Source organism: Hipposideros armiger, unplaced genomic scaffold (assembly GCF_001890085.2).
Source record: "Hipposideros armiger isolate ML-2016 unplaced genomic scaffold, ASM189008v1 scaffold_45, whole genome shotgun sequence".
NCBI classification, from domain to species: Eukaryota; Metazoa; Chordata; class Mammalia; order Chiroptera; family Hipposideridae; genus Hipposideros; species Hipposideros armiger.
In genome coordinates, this window is record NW_017731395.1 from 2,450,260 (window position 1) to 2,466,905 (window position 16,646).

General features: G+C 44.8%; 1 protein-coding gene across 2 annotated transcripts; it reads right to left on the bottom strand.

Annotated features, from left to right (window-relative positions):
- Positions 1–240: 240 nt before the first annotated feature.
- SLC30A10 (solute carrier family 30 member 10) lies at positions 241–16,123 on the bottom strand. 2 transcript variants are annotated; one of them, XM_019639582.1, is made up of 5 exons: positions 15,330–16,110; positions 14,551–14,628; positions 7,658–7,897; positions 4,787–5,214; positions 241–660 (listed from the first exon to the last, which is right to left on the bottom strand). In XM_019639582.1, exons 1-5 carry the CDS (start codon positions 15,961–15,963, stop codon positions 499–501), a joined length of 1,542 nt encoding a protein of 513 aa, XP_019495127.1. In that variant the 5' UTR covers positions 15,964–16,110; the 3' UTR covers positions 241–498. The 2 variants fall into 2 exon arrangements, with proteins under 2 accessions (XP_019495127.1, XP_019495128.1); XM_019639583.1 differs by lacking the exon at positions 241–660 and having other exon boundaries at positions 4,000–5,214; positions 15,330–16,123.
- Positions 16,124–16,646: the final 523 nt, after the last annotated feature.

Here is a 16,646-nt window from a genome sequence, read left to right on the forward strand (position 1 = left end):
GTAGGCAGCTGGCTCAAGCGGTGAAATTTCTACCAAGATGGCTGCAGGTGGTCGAGAGTGGCAGAAGGGCTGTGAAGGAGAGAGCAGCAAATTGGAGACAGAGAACGAGTCCCAAAGTCTTAAAACCAATCTGAAGAGTTACGGAGTCATAAACTGACTAGAGTAAGTGACAAAGACAAATAAATGACTTCGGCTACCTTGAGTTATCTGTTGAGTTTCCACAAACATCTCAGTCGTGTGTTTATTTTTAAATTTTTTTATTTACAGCACCATCGAACATCTTTCACTTTTAAAGGTATGCACGTGTGCGTACATTACTCAGGGGGACTTCACATACATTTAGCAATTACTTATTTAAACTTCATATCTTAGAGTTTTACTAATTCCCCCAAATGTGACAATTACACTTTGGCAAAATCTCCTTTGAGAACAGAAGGAAGACTTAAAGCAACAAAACTCCACAATACTGTAACATAACTTCCGACTTCCAGGAAGGGGTCACTCTCCCTGGAAAATCCTCATCTTTTCTGGATTATTCCCATTAGAATTCAAAGCAGGTTCATCATCTCTGGCCTTGCTTTGGACCAAGAGGAGACAGTTGATCCATCTAGCGACATTTGAGAAAGTCCCATGTAAACAAAAGGGTCCAGAATGAAGCGCCTGAAAAGAAAAGCCCCAGAAAATGACACATCTGCATTGGCTAAAATCCCAATTCCTAAGAACATTTTATTACGGTGAGGGTTATGGTCTGAGGCAAGTTCCATTTGAGCAGTTAGTTTCCTGATTCAATAACTTCATTCCTACTTCATTCTGGGCCCGCTTGTGTGCAAACACTCAGATTCACCAACAGGTGAGCATTTATTAGGTAAATGACAGCTACAGAGCAGGCATGCAGTCAGCATCACTCCATTTAAATTCAACATTCCTCTTTTTTTTTCTAAACCAGTCTTTTCCTGCAGTCTTTGGTTGCAAGAGTGTGGAGACACATTTAAAAGCAGGATAATTTCAAAGCAGGAAATGTGTTTTGTCCTCTTGGGAAAAACAAAAACAAAAACAAAAACGGCTATGATTTGGCAAAGGATGAAGTTAGCCATAAACGATAAAGAATTTTTGTTGACATCGGAACTTGTCATCAGCACGAACATGAGCTGCTTCTCAGGAACCCATAAAAAGAAACATCATTAAGTTTAAAACTGGAGAATTAAACACCTTTACCCCAAGAATCAATTGTACGGATATTATCTGGTCTCACTTTACAGTGGGTTCATCAAATTGAGAACATTCATGAGTTGAAGAGATTACGACAGGCTAGCGAGGGCAAATGCTTTTTTCTTCACTTCACTCACTGTCTAATAACTGATCTGTATACTCAGATTTGTAAGGTTTTTTTGTTTTTGATTTTGGTTTTTTTAACAAATTATATTTTTTCCTTTAAATGTCCAAAGTTCCTATGTAGAGACGACTGTAATTTTTAGTGTTTGATCTCGCTTTTAAAACAATTTTTTAAAGAGCGAATTCTGTGGAGTTGACATATGTCAATGTCTGGAGAGATTTTGGGGGGAATGTTAATGGCATCTAGTGGGTGAAGGCCAGGGATGTGGCTGAAAATCCTAGAATGCCCAGGATGGCCCCACAGCAAGGAATTATCCCATTTAAAATGTCAGTAATGCTGAGACTGAGAAATCATAGCAAAGGCTCTCCCTGCCTCACAGGGCAGCTGCCTTGTTATAATCCAACATCTACCTCAGTGAATCCTTTGACATTGGAAGCACTCATTTCTCCTGAACATTGAAGTTCCTGATTTACCCCCACTAGAGTTTGGCCAGCTGGTGGCCCAAGGGAAAAAAAAAGTAACTAAATATGGAGAATATGTTTAATTCTTTTTCAAACACCATTTCCCTATTTTATTGCAATTTTATCAAAAAAATCGATGGATAACATATTTTTTTCCATCAACAAAGTAGCCCAGTAGCCCTATGGATATTTCATAATGGCCAAATATCAAGGAAGAAAAAATTAACCTCTGCTTTCAAAAACAAATTGAAAGTTGGAAAATAAAAGTGGATGTTGTACTTCCTGTAGCTATGCTGAAATAACGTGGAAAGGACTCTTTTTACAGAAATAAAAGGACACAAAGCTGCCACGCCCCTGTGTCCTCAAAGTACCATACAGGATGGTTGGTCCTGACCCGACACACAGAGGATGCCCTAGACTATTTAAAAATGATTTTCAGTTCTTAAAAAAAGAGAGAGAGAGAATTTTCTGGAATGAACCTAAGCACACAGGGACACTAAACGGAGTGACAGCATTATAAAAAAAAATTTTTTTTTTCTTAATTTTAATCTCAGAGAAAAACAGTGTTATTTAAATCCACTGTTGTCAGCTGCCACCCTCCAGGGCTGATTCAAAGGAAGAAAAGAAACCTTTGCATTTCCTGGGGAGAATTAAAGCTCAGGACAACTAAGGGAAGAGGAAAACCCAAGTAAATACATACACGGCAGCCATCCCTGTGCCTGAGATGGCAGATCCAAGCACCAATACAAAAATATTGCACTTAATTAACTTCTTTGGACATTATTAAACACACTCAAAGTGTCTTGAAAAAGTATTATTTCTATATTGGCTCTGCTCCATAATTTGGTATGTTCCTAACTGTCCATCAAGACACTTTTCTGAGGTCAGAATGAATTATACTGGAATTAAGTACCTTTTCCTTTCTAGAAAAAATACTTTAGAGATTAAAGAACATTACTTGGATGTAAGAAACTATGCATTCCTGTAGCCAGTTGCACAAAAACTGCAGAATTATCATTTTTCCCTTTGACTAAAAGCAGAATGGTGTGAAATTAAATCAGACCTTCAAATGTGGAAGTGAGGGACAAACTTTTTCTTTGGCTCCAGTCAAGCATTTCAGCCAACATTTATCTGGGAGAATTTGGTCCATATATCTCTGCAGTGAATTTCATAGAGAATGCCCTGTTTTGTGTGAGTTCATGCCACACTTTCAATATTAAAAATAAAAATGCTGTCTTATATTTTATCTTTCTTTTTCTTTTAGATATAAAGCATATAGATAGCCAAGTCCAATAAACTCCTAGGGATAAAACATATTTAGACATTTTTCTATTTAGTTAATTCATGGCCAATTAAATTCAGATAATAAACTTTAAAGGAATAAAAAAAGGTTTCTATCCTACTGATGATAGCTACTTACTTAGTTCAGCCTTAGAATGTAGGATTACGGCACATTTTATTAAATGGCGTTTGTGCTGGGGAATGTGGGTGCTTTTTCTGTGACCCTCCCAGCACTTTTGATGGATACAGTGCAGTTCTAAACAGAACTCAATGCTTAGAGCCTAAGAAAGGATAACTGACAGTCCACTATGCAACCCATCAAAGAAGATTCTAGTTCTCTTGTGAGGCACCTCCCATTTTCTCATATCTATCTTGAGACTGTTCTGATTAAAATAGTGTTGCCTAAACTATTTGTTAAACACATAACAGGTGCTTCTCCAATAGTAATATAGGTTAGTTATCGCTATGGATCCAAATCAGATTCTAAAGAATGTATTTGAACTTGGTAATATAGGTCAGAGGCACTAAAGAAAAGTGTAAGCTCCTCAAAAGACATTCAAGTCAGCAATTAATTCTCATTTCTCCCTTGGACATACACTTTTCCATCAAAGTACTAGTTGGCAACTATAACAAATACTTTAAACTATGTCTAATTAAAGAAAAATCTATCTAGCTTAATTTGGGGGCAGGAATGAATACTCAGTGTCATAACATTTTTCTATCCCAGAAATGCTCATTTTATCCTGGTAAATGCTACATAGATTGTACGATCACATAAAAAAAGACTCAAAGGAAATTTGGACAAATAAGTAAGAAATTATTAAGCAATAAATGAAAACAGTCCCAACTGGACTGACTCTGAAAGACAGTATGTAAGTATCTGTGTCATACTTAATAAAGCAGAAATGTTCCCACACTTCCAGGGAAAAGGAAAAGTATTTTATGTATTTAAACATTTGAAACCGCCTATAGCTATAGTTCAGTTCACAGCAGGAAGTAAACATTCATTTTTTCTCCACCTCACAAAATGAGGTGGTCAAAAATCCCCCGTCCCACCCCCCAAGCTCTACTTCCTCTAATGTTCTGAGTGTATTTTCTACCTTAATAAGTATCTATTTTACATTTATTCAACAATGAGTCAAAGACAAAAACGTCTGCAGTGACAGGACTACCTGTCTTCCTTCTGTTACGGTCTTCCAGTCGACGGGGAAAAACAATGCCATCATGGTTAAGTTTCTGCGATGTCCTTGGCTATGAGCTCACCTGAGAGTCAGCTAGAAGTTCTAATCAGTTTAAAACAGAAACTACTTGGAATCCCATGTCCACAGTCAGAGTCCCAACCTTCAGCGACCCTGATACATATACCAGTGCAGTTGGCTTCGGGAAATAAAAGGTGCCAACTACAACAGTTGAACAGCAGCAGGAGACATCCAGGATAATAGAAAGGGGTTATCTTATCAGTCACATAAAAATCAACAGACACCATCAATTAACATCCCACAGAGCCAACCCCTCACTGGACACAGAGAGCGCACATTGCGAGTTTGGTCAGTGCAGACCACCCACAAAGCTCTTTCCACAGGCCAAGCTGGTGGCTCCGAAGTGCTTCGTCTATACAGTCTGTTTCTGTGGTACTGGGTTAAAAATGTGTGCTGTTGACATAACACTGGTCCCCCTGAGTTTTGGGAAAAGCTTGTCCATGGTCACTCACACGGCCATCCAATGATACTTCAACAGCCACGTGTGTTAGTTCTTGTCTACCGAGGCCTTCGCTCTGGTACATGTCCAGAGAGGGACAGCCATTGTGCTCGGCACAGCCGTTGACGTGGGCCACAGGCAGTGCCTTGGGGGGACAGCACAGCTGCTTGGCGCAGCCCTTGGACACGCAGGGCGAGTTGCAGAGAGAGGGGGACTCCTTCTGCTCCAGGACCTCCCGTGAGTCCGCGCCCTCGAACTGGATGGTCACGTTGTGGATGCCTGCGTTGTGGAAGATTTCCCGAATTTTCAGACTGACGTCCTCATATCCCTTGTCCTTCTGAGTCTTGATGTGCAGGGTGGCGATGATCTTTCCACTTATAAGTTCCCAGACGTGCATTTCATGAACACTGCTAATCCCGGGCACGGCAGAGAGTTTACTCACTAGAATAGGGAAGAGCAAACAACAGCCCAGGTGAGAGCCAGGACTGAAGCACGGAACTACGACGGGAGGGATATGGTCCCTTGAAGCAGTCTCACCCAGGTGATGGAGTGATTAAGAAAAATGGCCTCACCTATGCAATTACATTTGCCCTGTGTTCCTTCTCCTCTCCAATCCTTTTACCATACATGGCTAGCTCATAAAAGGCTATTCAAGAAGTTTAACAGCAACAAAACCACGCCCAGAGTTGCTGAGTTTACAAGGGAATGGGCGTGTTAATGGGCTGTCAGAGGGAGTATAAAGCAGGATGCTTTTTCTAAAGGGGATGATTTGGGGATATGGGTCTAAAATGTTTACCGGCAATTTTAACACTAGGAATGTAACCTAAAGGAAATTACCAAATATTTATGTACAAAAATGGTTGGAAACAACAAGGAATAGTTAAATCAATTATATGCTAGAAAATGATACAGCCATGAAAAAGTAAGTTCCATATTTTAAGGATATGGGAAAAGGTGTAACAGTGTATTTTTAAGTGAAAACGCAAATAGCTAAACTGTATACATGGCATGATCTCTTTTGCTTTTTTTAAAAAAAATTATATCAATGTATATACACCCCCCAAAAGAATTTTTTAGGCAACCAAAGGTTTGTTATATTGAACGATTCATACAAAAATATTAAGAGTGGTAATTTCTAGGAGGTAGATTATGAGAGATATCTCTTTTCTATTTAGGGTCATCTATATTTTCCATACTTTCTAAAATGAGTATGTATTTAGAGAGATGGTAGTAAACAGTGATTATGGGCAGAGACCCTATAGCCAGCTAAGAGTTTGAATCCCAGATTAGTCATTTACTACCTGTGTGACCTTGGGCAATTCAGCTAGCCCTTTCCTTATGTGTAAATTAGGAATGATAAATATAGTACCTCATAGGATTAGTTCCAGGATTAAAATGAGCTAATCAATTTAAGTAAAGCCCTTAGAATAATACCTAGCATATAATAAGTGTCATAAAAGTGTTGCTATTGTTATTACTATCTATTTTTAAAATATCTGTTTTTAAGTATATATTGGGTTGTCGGAAAAGTCATGATGCATTTTTGCAATGAACAACATAGAAAAAATACGTCATGACTTTTCCAACAACTATGTATATATATATATATTTTGTATATGTATATATGATACACATATATTACTTTGTTAAAAGGCAACATAAGCCAATCTATATCACATATTGTTTTGCGTATGTTTATCTTGTTTCCTCAACTGGGAAACAAGTCACTGGAAACCAAGACGGTGCTGTGTGTTGCATCTGCCCCTCAGTGTGTCTTTGTCCCACCTCTGCCTGCAGCGCTGGGCTAAGGAGGATAGGTGTGCAGGAAGTGGATGGAGGCTGATTGTCCCAGCTCTGCCCATGAGAGCAGCCAGAGAGCTGACCGCAGCTAACTGCTTCTCAGAGACTGTTAACGAGCCAGTGCTGCCAGAGAAGAGGCCACAAAAGATGAAAAGGACATCCAGCGGGGAAAGATCATAGTTGGAGCCACAGCTGTTGGCAATGGCTTGACCCACCGGAGGACTGGCAAGGCTATGGGCTTCTCAGAACAGTCACACTGCAAACCATGCCTGCAAGGGGAACGTCTAACCATGGCCATATAATGTACTAACATCCGTTTAAACCTAATTTCAGGAATTTGTCGTCAACTAAGGTCTTCCATCTTTCAGTCTCACAGCAGACCTGGGCTCTATTGTGTGTTTAACTGGCTCACGGGTAAACAACATCAGATCTGCCTGAAAACCTTTTTATCTATCAAAACACAATCCCCGTTTAGAAACTCTTAATCTGCATAGTCAGTTTCTCACCAACATCTGGATGGTTCCCATTTAGAATTTCCACAAAATCTCTAAAAAATTTTTTCCCCTCGGATGCACATAACTAAAGGGAGAGGTTGGCCTGTTTGAATGAAGCAACATAGTCGATTTCATGACTGAAGGAGGTTGTGAGTGATCTGAATTTAAAATACTGTCCTTTTGACAGTGTTATAAGAGACAGGGTGACATGTGTGCCCATAAAAAATCGGTTAACTAGAAAGCAGGATCTAGAACAGGAGTGAGTATGGCTTCAGAATAAACCAAGTCTAGGCAGAGTGGCCTTATCTGAGTTAAAAGAAATCTCTGACGTGAGGATAAGTAGCCCAGGCATGGGTATTGCTCTAGCACGACATTCTCGAAAATCTGCAGTTCAGTCACAGAATCATGGGTTGCAAAGGACCTTTGATTGTTGGAGCTGTGATTCATCTCACTAGGCTGCGAAACCTATGAGGGGTATCGGTTGCCTGGCGATTTAAAGGATTTCAGGACACATAAGTCAAACACGGCTCTGACACAATGCTGGCCCTCTGGTGTGGGCCGTGGTGCTAGATCAGGCTGGTTGGACTTACTCAGCTCTTCCATATTCACCCCTTTGGGGACCATCTGCAGCAGGATGACAGCGGTCTCCTTGATGAGTGGGAAGGCAGAGGACAGAATGATGATGACCATGATGACAGTCAGGCTGGGGTCGATGTAGCACTGCCAGTTACACGGGTCCTCTGGTTGCAGGGGAAGCACATAGAATATGATGGCCGTGATCACGACTACCACCGACCCCAGCGCATCTCCCATCACATGCAAAAGCACACCTGCCGGGAAGAAAGACAGACCACTAAGCACAGATCCAAGAGTGGGAGCCAGGTGACATGCAGTGACTCGGGGTCCCAAGTCTGTGAAGACCTGTTGATATTTGTTTTCTGTTTGGTTAGAATAGCAGGATGGATTCCAAAAGAGAAAAATAAAAAAACAATGGCAACTTTGTTTTTTGCAGAAAACAAAACTTCAGGTCACCATCCCAGGACCCAGAGACCTGGGACGAGGAATGGCCTGGGAAGGTTCTGAGCGGCAGACACCTGTGGGAAGAGGGGCTGTGCCAGCTCTCAAAGCCACACTGCTGCCCCCCAGTACCCCTCAGAGGGCACCAAACCAGAACACAGGCTGGGCAAAGATTTCTTCTTCTTTCAGACTGTGCTTTCAATATTTTTCAGAGGAGAGGGGACTAAGATGTATCTTTTGACTCTCCGTCTTCCCTCTACCTGATGCCTCTGCCTCTTCCTTACGTGCACTCGCCTCCTTCTCACTTGGTGCATGGGCATTGAAACCGCAATTGGTTCAAGAAGTCCTCAAGAACAGGGACTCCAGCGATGTCCCCACGGAATAAAGAGCCATGTGTCACCATAAAATAACATTAAAATTCTACAGATAACAATACAAATTTGGGATGCCTTGAATGAAGGGAACAGTTTCTTAGAGGTTTCCATGGTGATCCAGGAACCATGCAGTCCTAGCAGAGAAGCTCTCTATATGCACAGGCTAAACTGGGATTTAATGAGTTAGGTAAAAATGTTGTCAGAAGGATTATAAAATATCGACGCAAAGTATTCTTTTTGGTTTTTGGTTTTTGGTGCTTTTTTTTACAGGAAGCAACATCTGAGTCCTTATCTTCCAAGTATGGGTTTGCAGACCAGCATCCCCTGGGAGCCTGGGAGAGATGCTGTCTTTGAGGCCCCACCTCTGATCTATTGAATCTGATTCTGCATTTTAACAAGATCCCCGGGCAATGCAAATGAACCACCTAAGAGCTCCTAAAGCATTGCTGTAGACAGCTGTTCTCAATCTGTGGGTAGCAACCCCTTTGGGAGTCGAATGACCCTTTCACAGGGGTCGCCTAAGATCATCGGAAAACAAAAAGATATTTACATTACGATTCATAACAGTAGCAAAATTACAGTTATAGAGTAGCAACGAAAATAATTTTATGGTTGGGGGTCACCACAACATGAGGAACTGCATTAATGGGTTGCGGCATTAGGAAGGTTGAGAACCGCTGCTCTAGAACAAAGCATATACAGTAATACCTTGAATTGCGAGTAGGCAAGCAAACATTTTTTAACACATTTTAATGTGGTAAACAAGCGATGTCTTGCAATACAAGTAGTTTGTTTCCGGAACGAATTATGCTCGCAAGCCAAGGTATTACTGTATTAAGAAAAGTCTGCTTTGTCTCTCCTACTAACCCACAGGTTCACTCAGTAAAATTAGGAATAATTTAATATACTATCAACTCGCTCGTGGCTACGACTCAACAGTCTCACTTGGAAGGTGCTTCCATTGGGCTACTTCTCCCCCTCGGCAACACTTCTAAGATTCTGAGTGGCATCATAGGTAAAATGGCATTCTGTAAAAATACTAAATGTAACTCGTGGCAACTGCCCCCCCCCCCACCACCAGGAATTATTAAAATAAATAAAAATCATTTCAAAACCCTATTACTTATGGTACTAGGATCCTGATTCAATAAATACATTAAACAGTCCCATCTACTAACTGTAGGTTCTCCCTCACTCCGCCCCCAAAGGCACTTCTTACTCCTCAATCCCTATCCTGAGCCACAAAGAAACACTCCAACGTTTGGTCTCCACACCTTGTTTCTCCAGGAGGAACTGGAGATTGACACTTTCACCCCTCCAGGACAATGCAAACTACCACCACAAAAATATGAAGACCGAATATTTCCTACGTGCCCTTCACGTCCTTTGCACTGCCTGAGACAGTCAGACATTCCCTGAGTGTCTCCTGCATGTCAGCCTTGTTTCCTCTGCCAGACTTTAGCTAGCTTGAGGTGGAGTGCCACACCCTCCGTTTCCTTAGCTTATATCTCAGCACTGGGGGCATGCAATGCAGGCACTTCACAAAATGGTATTTTCTGGTTGGTTAGCCACAAATCACATGACAGAGAGCAACTCCCACCTTTTGCTTAATAATAACAACTAGAATGCCAGCTAACACGTATGCATCAGGTGGTAATGTTAAGTATGTTACGTGTATTTACACATCAAGTTCTCTTAAGGACTCTCTGAGGTGGTTACTGCCTCCATTTTACAGACGAGGAAACCGAGGCACAGAGTAGGTAAGTAACTTACCCAAGATCACACAGCGAGACAGTGTTAGAGGAGGGTTATCCTTCTGGGTAGTCTGACTAGAGAACAATTGTGAAGGTAAGTCCTAAATTCCAATTTCAAGTTTTCCTTCTGAGAAATCCCACTATTCACCCCTAGGAATTATATAAAATAGTTTTCAAACTTACTTTCCCCCATAATCCACAGTAAGAAGCATGTTTTGCATCCTAGCACACACACATGGAAACAAATGTTTGGTGGGGGGGGAGAGGGGGAACCTATCCTTATATATGACTGACTACTCTTTTCTATTCTGTTTCATTCAATTCTACACTAGTTAGTTTTCTAAGTGCTATACTAAGCTGATTTTATCACTCAAACTACCATGCCTTTCAGCTTACAGAACTGCTGAAGGCATCATGTCACTGAGTTCTTGAGAGCGAACACTGCCTGTGTGTGTGCTGGCCTCCCATGCAAAGGGGAGGGAGGCACGGCCATTACGTTTGAGAACCACCCTCCATTGGCAGGATTCCGAGACAGGTGTGTCAATAACCTCCACAGGAGGATTACTCCCTGTGATGGGAAGTCTCAGGGAAGACGTCTCGAGAGATGGGCAACCGGGGCAGGCCTCTGAAGGGGAGACAGACTTCAACAGGCAGCCACACTGCAGGCAGAGAGAACTCAAGAGAAGGTAGGTGTTCCAGGTGGAAAACTCCAAGGAGGCGCCCAGTGAGAGCTAGACTGTCAGGCCACATGGGGTCATGGACCTTGACAGTCTTCACAGTGATGCTCTATGAGCAACAAGACCCTCACCTATGAAGTGGAGGTGATAACATCCGCCTCACTTGTCTCAGAGGCCTGTTCTGAAAGTACATGAAACGTCTGAAACCCCACGGATACGTAAGTACACAGAGCTGATGCAGAGGCGATGATATCACAGGAGCCATTTGTTGAGTGGGTCCTTCCTCGGGGCTGTCCCCACCATGCACGTACCTCTCACAACAGCACAGTAATGTAGGTATTATCTCCATTATGCAGAGAACGAAACTGAAGCTCAGAGATTAAGTGACTTGCTCAAGGTCACCTTGTTAGTAAAAGGCAGATCTTCAACTAGCTCTGCCTGACTAAGCACTTCTCCCCTGACTATAAGTGTGCATTAAATAGTGGGGAGCAGGGGAGACAATTCAGGGGGCGGGGGGAGGTGAGGCAGTGAAGGGGTAAGAGAAGGGGAGAAACATCTAGGAAGCAGTGTTGGCCCCGGAACTGCAAGCACTTGAATGTCAGCAGTGCTAATTCGGAACTTAAGTTGGATGCAGTAAAGGTTCCTGAGCAGACTCTGATGCGATCACATCTGTGATTCAGAAAGATAAACCCGGCAGTATTATCTCAATCACCTGATTAGTCATAATGCTCCTGAGGGCAGCTTTGCAAAAACACTACACCTTAGCACTTGACCCTCACTTACTGTCTCTAGATAAAAAGCAAAATTCACATAACCCGGCACAAACATGAATTGGCAACTAGACATCAGTTGAAATTTGATGCATGTCCCAGCACTTGGAGAGCTCGTCGGTGCTGTTGAACTTGCTGAATAATTGGAAACACAGTTCATTAGCTCTGGGCATTAACAAGTGGAAGAATAAGAAGTTGTTGTATTGAGAAAAATACAAACATTAGAATGCAACACCTTATCAAAGAAGATTTAGTTTCAACTGATGTCAGGGTTGCTGTTCACCCGTTTATCGTTATCCTGACATGCAAAGGGCTCGTCTTTCTGACATCGTTGCACCATTTTTAATGTATCATGTTATCATATTAAATAAAAACAGCCCCTCGAAAGCACATTGTCAAGGATTTTTAAAGGAGTGTGCTCTCACTGTGCTTTGCAGTACAAGGTGGAGTGTGATTCTTAGAAGGCATTTTTTAGAATTTCATTGGAATAAGAGAAACGGTAATGAGAATCAAGAAATTATTTTAGTTCACAAGAATGCCCATCAAGTGTCTGTTCCCCTGCAGATGGTTGGGAGTGGGGGTGGGGGGCAGGGCAGTCCTGCTTTCTAAAGCAGAGGCTTAAATGTCAGGCATGTAAGGCCTCAGTGGACTGCCCACTGGAGAAGCAAGCCATCCTGTGTGGAGTCTAGAGGAGAAAGGGCTGGAAATGTGAACAGGAGCCCAGGATACCAGCCTCTGCTGCTAGGTGGGGTGATTCTGGAAGTCCCCACACTCTCTGGACCCTGTCTCCTCACCTGTAAAGTGAAGGGATGGGAGTCCATTTTCCCTAAGGCCTTTGCGGCTCTAACGTTCTGTGGTCTTTCTCTGAATCGTGGTTCCAAGGTGAGGAGGACACAGGACCTAAGGTGAGGCCAGCCTCCCACTTAGCCAGAAATATGGAAAGACTCCTGTTAGCCACCCTTCCTGGAGCAGGTCTGTTTGAGCTCAGCGAGTCCACCTGAGTGACAGTAGTATCCACCTGGTAAGGTTGGTACCAATACGAAGTGACTCATTCACGAATGATGTCTGGCACCGAGCATGTACTCCATAAAAATGTTAGCTTAGTTTTCCTCCCACGAGCCTGAGCATTTCACATGCTTTATCTCACAACCCCAGGAAGTAGATACACACTAGTATTATCCTCCTTTTAAAGATGAGGGAATTAGAGGCTTAGAGAGGTCACATGACTTGCCCAAAGTCACAGAGCCTTAAGTGGCACAGGCAGGACCCAAACCCAGGCAGCTTGAGTCCAAATCCCAATCTTTTGGCCACTGCATTATTCACTTTTGTCAATACCTGTGGATCACAGGACTCAGCCAGGTATGGCAAGGCATTTTACACCTGATGTTTTTCTATCCAGGAGCTCCAATGGCTTTGGGCTAAAAATTAGCAAGATCATAGATATTCCCCTTACACTATGCTTCCCAAACTAGGTCACAATATCTATCGGTGCTTATTCTTAATTCTTCTTTGCTTCTTTGCACCTACCTGTTCTCCTTCACTGTAACAAGAATGAATCATTAACAGAACGTGCTTCGAAAAGTGAAAGTGCTACGATAGTGAACTCAATCTTGAAAACCTATAATACATGCTTTTTTTAAAACAGAACCTAAAAAAAGAAAGGTAAATGAAAGGATAGTGATTTTTCATTACAGATTCTCTCCTTCCCAACAGATTCACCACCAAGCTCTTTAGAAATCCCCTGGATGCAGTGAAATTTTAAAAAACGAATTCATTTGGAATTTTTAGGAGGTCATGTGGGTTTTTTTATGATTTTTTTATTAGTTTCAGGTGTACAACACAGCGCAATAGTTATACTTTTTACCCCTCCCCCAATCTGCCACCCCACTCCCCCCCAATATCATACATATCTATTACAATTCCCTTGACTCCACTCCCACACTATACTCCATATCCTGTAACAATATATATATATATATATACATATATATATATATATATATATATTAGTTATAGTTGACATACAATACATGTGTTCTTGTTGATACTATTTTCCGACTTCCCTGATAGATCTATTCTGGGTATCATTTTGTAAAAACAGATGTGAGACTCCCCAAACTGAAGCTGTCTCCTGGATTATTAGTTTCTTTATATTATTCCCATCTAAGTCCACTATACATTTCCCTACACCATCTGAAGGTAAAGGGCTGCACTGTCTTTGCTGAAATTCTCAAAGTCCGTGTTAGGGACTGACTCTTCTTAAACTGCTGTGAAGCAGAATCTAAGCCCAAGAAGTTGGAAAGGGGACCTGAAGGGCACAGTGTCGGTGGCTGGTGAGAAAGGCGCCTCTGCACTCCCGGAGCTGACCTGCACACCCAGTGCTATGACCTTGAGCTCACGGTAGGAGGAATATTAGCAATGTGGCTTCCAGGTGCCTCACCAGAAACCCCACTTTGGACCTGGCCGTGGAGATGCAAGTCATCCAACCGCCCCATCACGGAAGCAGATTGTTGGCAGAAATAACTGAGGTGATAAGCGTCATCCAGCAATGCCACCTTGGATCACTGCCCACCGATGCTCTTCCCACCTTTTTCAAAATGGCATTTAATTAAAGTAGGCTGCGTTTCGTGCTAGCAATAGCCATGGGTGGGGAGGTGCATGCTGCTGATCTGCAAAGACCCAGAGCATGAGGTGGGGGTAAGTGAAGCAAGGGTCAATTAGCAACCAGTGTCTTCCTAATCAATGCCATGATTAGGCAAGAGACCAGGGTCAGAGTCTAGCCATGGAACCCGCCTACTTTCTAACACACCTGATTCAAAGGCAAGAAGAAGACAGCACAGTCCATCAGGACCACTGCACAGGATTTCCAATTGACCCAGCGTCAGTCCTACCTCTGATATTCAGGGCTTCCGACTTTTTCTCCTTTTTCATGGTCTCTTCTGGCTCGTTCCGGGTGTTCAGGGAATCACCTGCATTCAAAGAAGAAACCTTGTGTTGTGTATAAGTTCTACAAACAAAAAGAACCAATGGACTCAAAACCAGTTTTGTTATTGGAACGTCCTCCTGGCTTATCAGACCCCCTACCTCTACACACACACACACACACACACACACACACACACACACACACACACACACGGCCAGGAAGAGTCAATGCTGGCCTTGAAATTAGCCTTGCGATCCACCTTTGGGCTTCATTCACACTCCCCCTTAAGTTAAAACAAAAAAGACGCAAGTGGGAACCACCCCACTCCCAAACCCATAACGCCCAAGGGGGACAGAAGGATGGGCAAAAGGGCGAGGGAGAAAAAGTGCAGATAGCATCTGATGAGGGGGTTGAGGGGGTAGCGATGGGGAGTGCTATCTGTTGCCCAATAATAACTGATTTCCAAAAAAAATCAATACTCCTGTGCAGAGACTAGGGGGAAGGGAATGGACGCAAAGGGGGCCCGAGAATCCAGGATTCAAGAAGAAATCGTGAGGAATCAAAGAAAGCATGGTGACGGTGATGAGCTCGCAGAAGAGGATTCACGTGGAACTGCAGAGGAAACGGATTGAAGAAAAAAAAAGCAATCGTCATAAAAGCAGAGAGGAAGAAAAAGAGGGCGTGGGACGAGGTGGACGGGACGGCGCGAAGGGGGGGAGGCGGGAGGATGCACCCGAAAGGCACCTGCTACGTCTGACAACACGGTCGCCCCCTTCTCCGCGCTGCTTCCCTGTGAGGCCACGCGCAGGGTCGCGGCCGAGTCCGGGCCGGGGGCTACGCGGGCGGCGCCCCGCGGTCCCCCGAAAGCGCCGCCCGGGCCGCCCTGCGCCACCTGCTGCTGCTGCTGCTGCTGCTCGTGGAGGCGGCGGCGGCGGCGGCGGCGGCCACAGCAGGCGAACCAGGAGGCGCAGTCCTGGAAGACGAGCAGCCCCACCACGTTGACAGCCAGCCCCAGGGCGCCGACGATGAGCACCAGCTCGGGGTCGTCTATGCGCTCGGGCCGCGCCAGGCGCAGCACGGCCTCCACGAAGATGGTGAAGCAGAGCGCGGTGAGGAAGACGGCGTTGCTCAGCGCGCCCACCACCTCGGCGCGCGCGTAGCCGTAGGTGGCCCGGGAGCCGCCGGGGGCGCGGCGAGCGACGTAGCCGGCGCCCAGCCCCACGCACAGCGAGATCAGGTCCGACAGCATGTTGAACGAGTCGGACAGCAGCGCGATCGAGTTGCCCAGGTAGCCCGACACCAGCTCGGCCACGAAGAAGACCACCGTGAGCACGAGCATGAAGAGCAGGCGGCACGTCTTGCCCGAGTAGCGGCCCATGTTTCCCCCGCGCCGCTGCGACAGGTGGCGCCCCCACCCCCGGCTCCGCGGAGCCCGGTACCCGCCTCCCGGCCGCCCCGCCGCCCTGCGCTGGGCTCTTTATAAGGCGGAGGCAGAGCGCCCCGTCCTCGCGCGGCCAGAGTCTAAAGGAGTGGCCGGGCGGCGGCCGTATCTAAAGAGACCGTATGCCGCCTCCGGTGGTGGCCTGTCCCCCTCCCTAGCGACCTGGGCCTCTCTGGGAGCTGCTGAGAAGGGGGGGTGGGGGGGCGTGTCTGGATGGCCCTCCTCACAGATGCCCCTAAGCAGAGGTGGAAACCACCCAATGACTCGCTTCTCCTGCCCCGTCTGTCACCTATGCCTTGACTGTTGACCCGTAGTGATAAGGACCTTGACTGCTTGTGGGTGTGATGGCCGTGCTGGACCGGGACACCGCGTACGTGCCCAGACGCTGCTTGCATTACAGAGTCCTGATTGCCCCGGTGGGGCCTGGGCGCGCTAACCTGGTCAAGCCTACCCTGGAGGGAGGGTGCTTCCCTCTTTGCATTTTGAGAGGCTCCAGGGGACTCCCTCACTCAGCGCGCCCACTCCACCACCACCCGTGGTACAGCTATTGTATCCTCTCTTCTGGCCCACAGCCTTCACAAAGGGCGCGTTATCGTTTCTGGCACCCCCTCTTGGCACAG

Bases quoted from the DNA above. Each gene is read 5' to 3' on its own strand.
- SLC30A10 (XM_019639582.1), bottom strand. From the start codon at position 15,963: ATGGGCCGCTACTCGGGCAAGACGTGCCGCCTGCTCTTCATGCTCGTG. The intron at 7,898-14,550 runs GTAGGACTGACG...TCTTCCCGGCAG, and splicing joins GGAAGCCCTGAATATCAGAG to GTGTGCTTTTGCATGTGATG. The intron at 5,215-7,657 runs GTAAGTCCAACC...TCCCTATTCTAG, and splicing joins GGTGAATATGGAAGAGCTGA to TGAGTAAACTCTCTGCCGTG.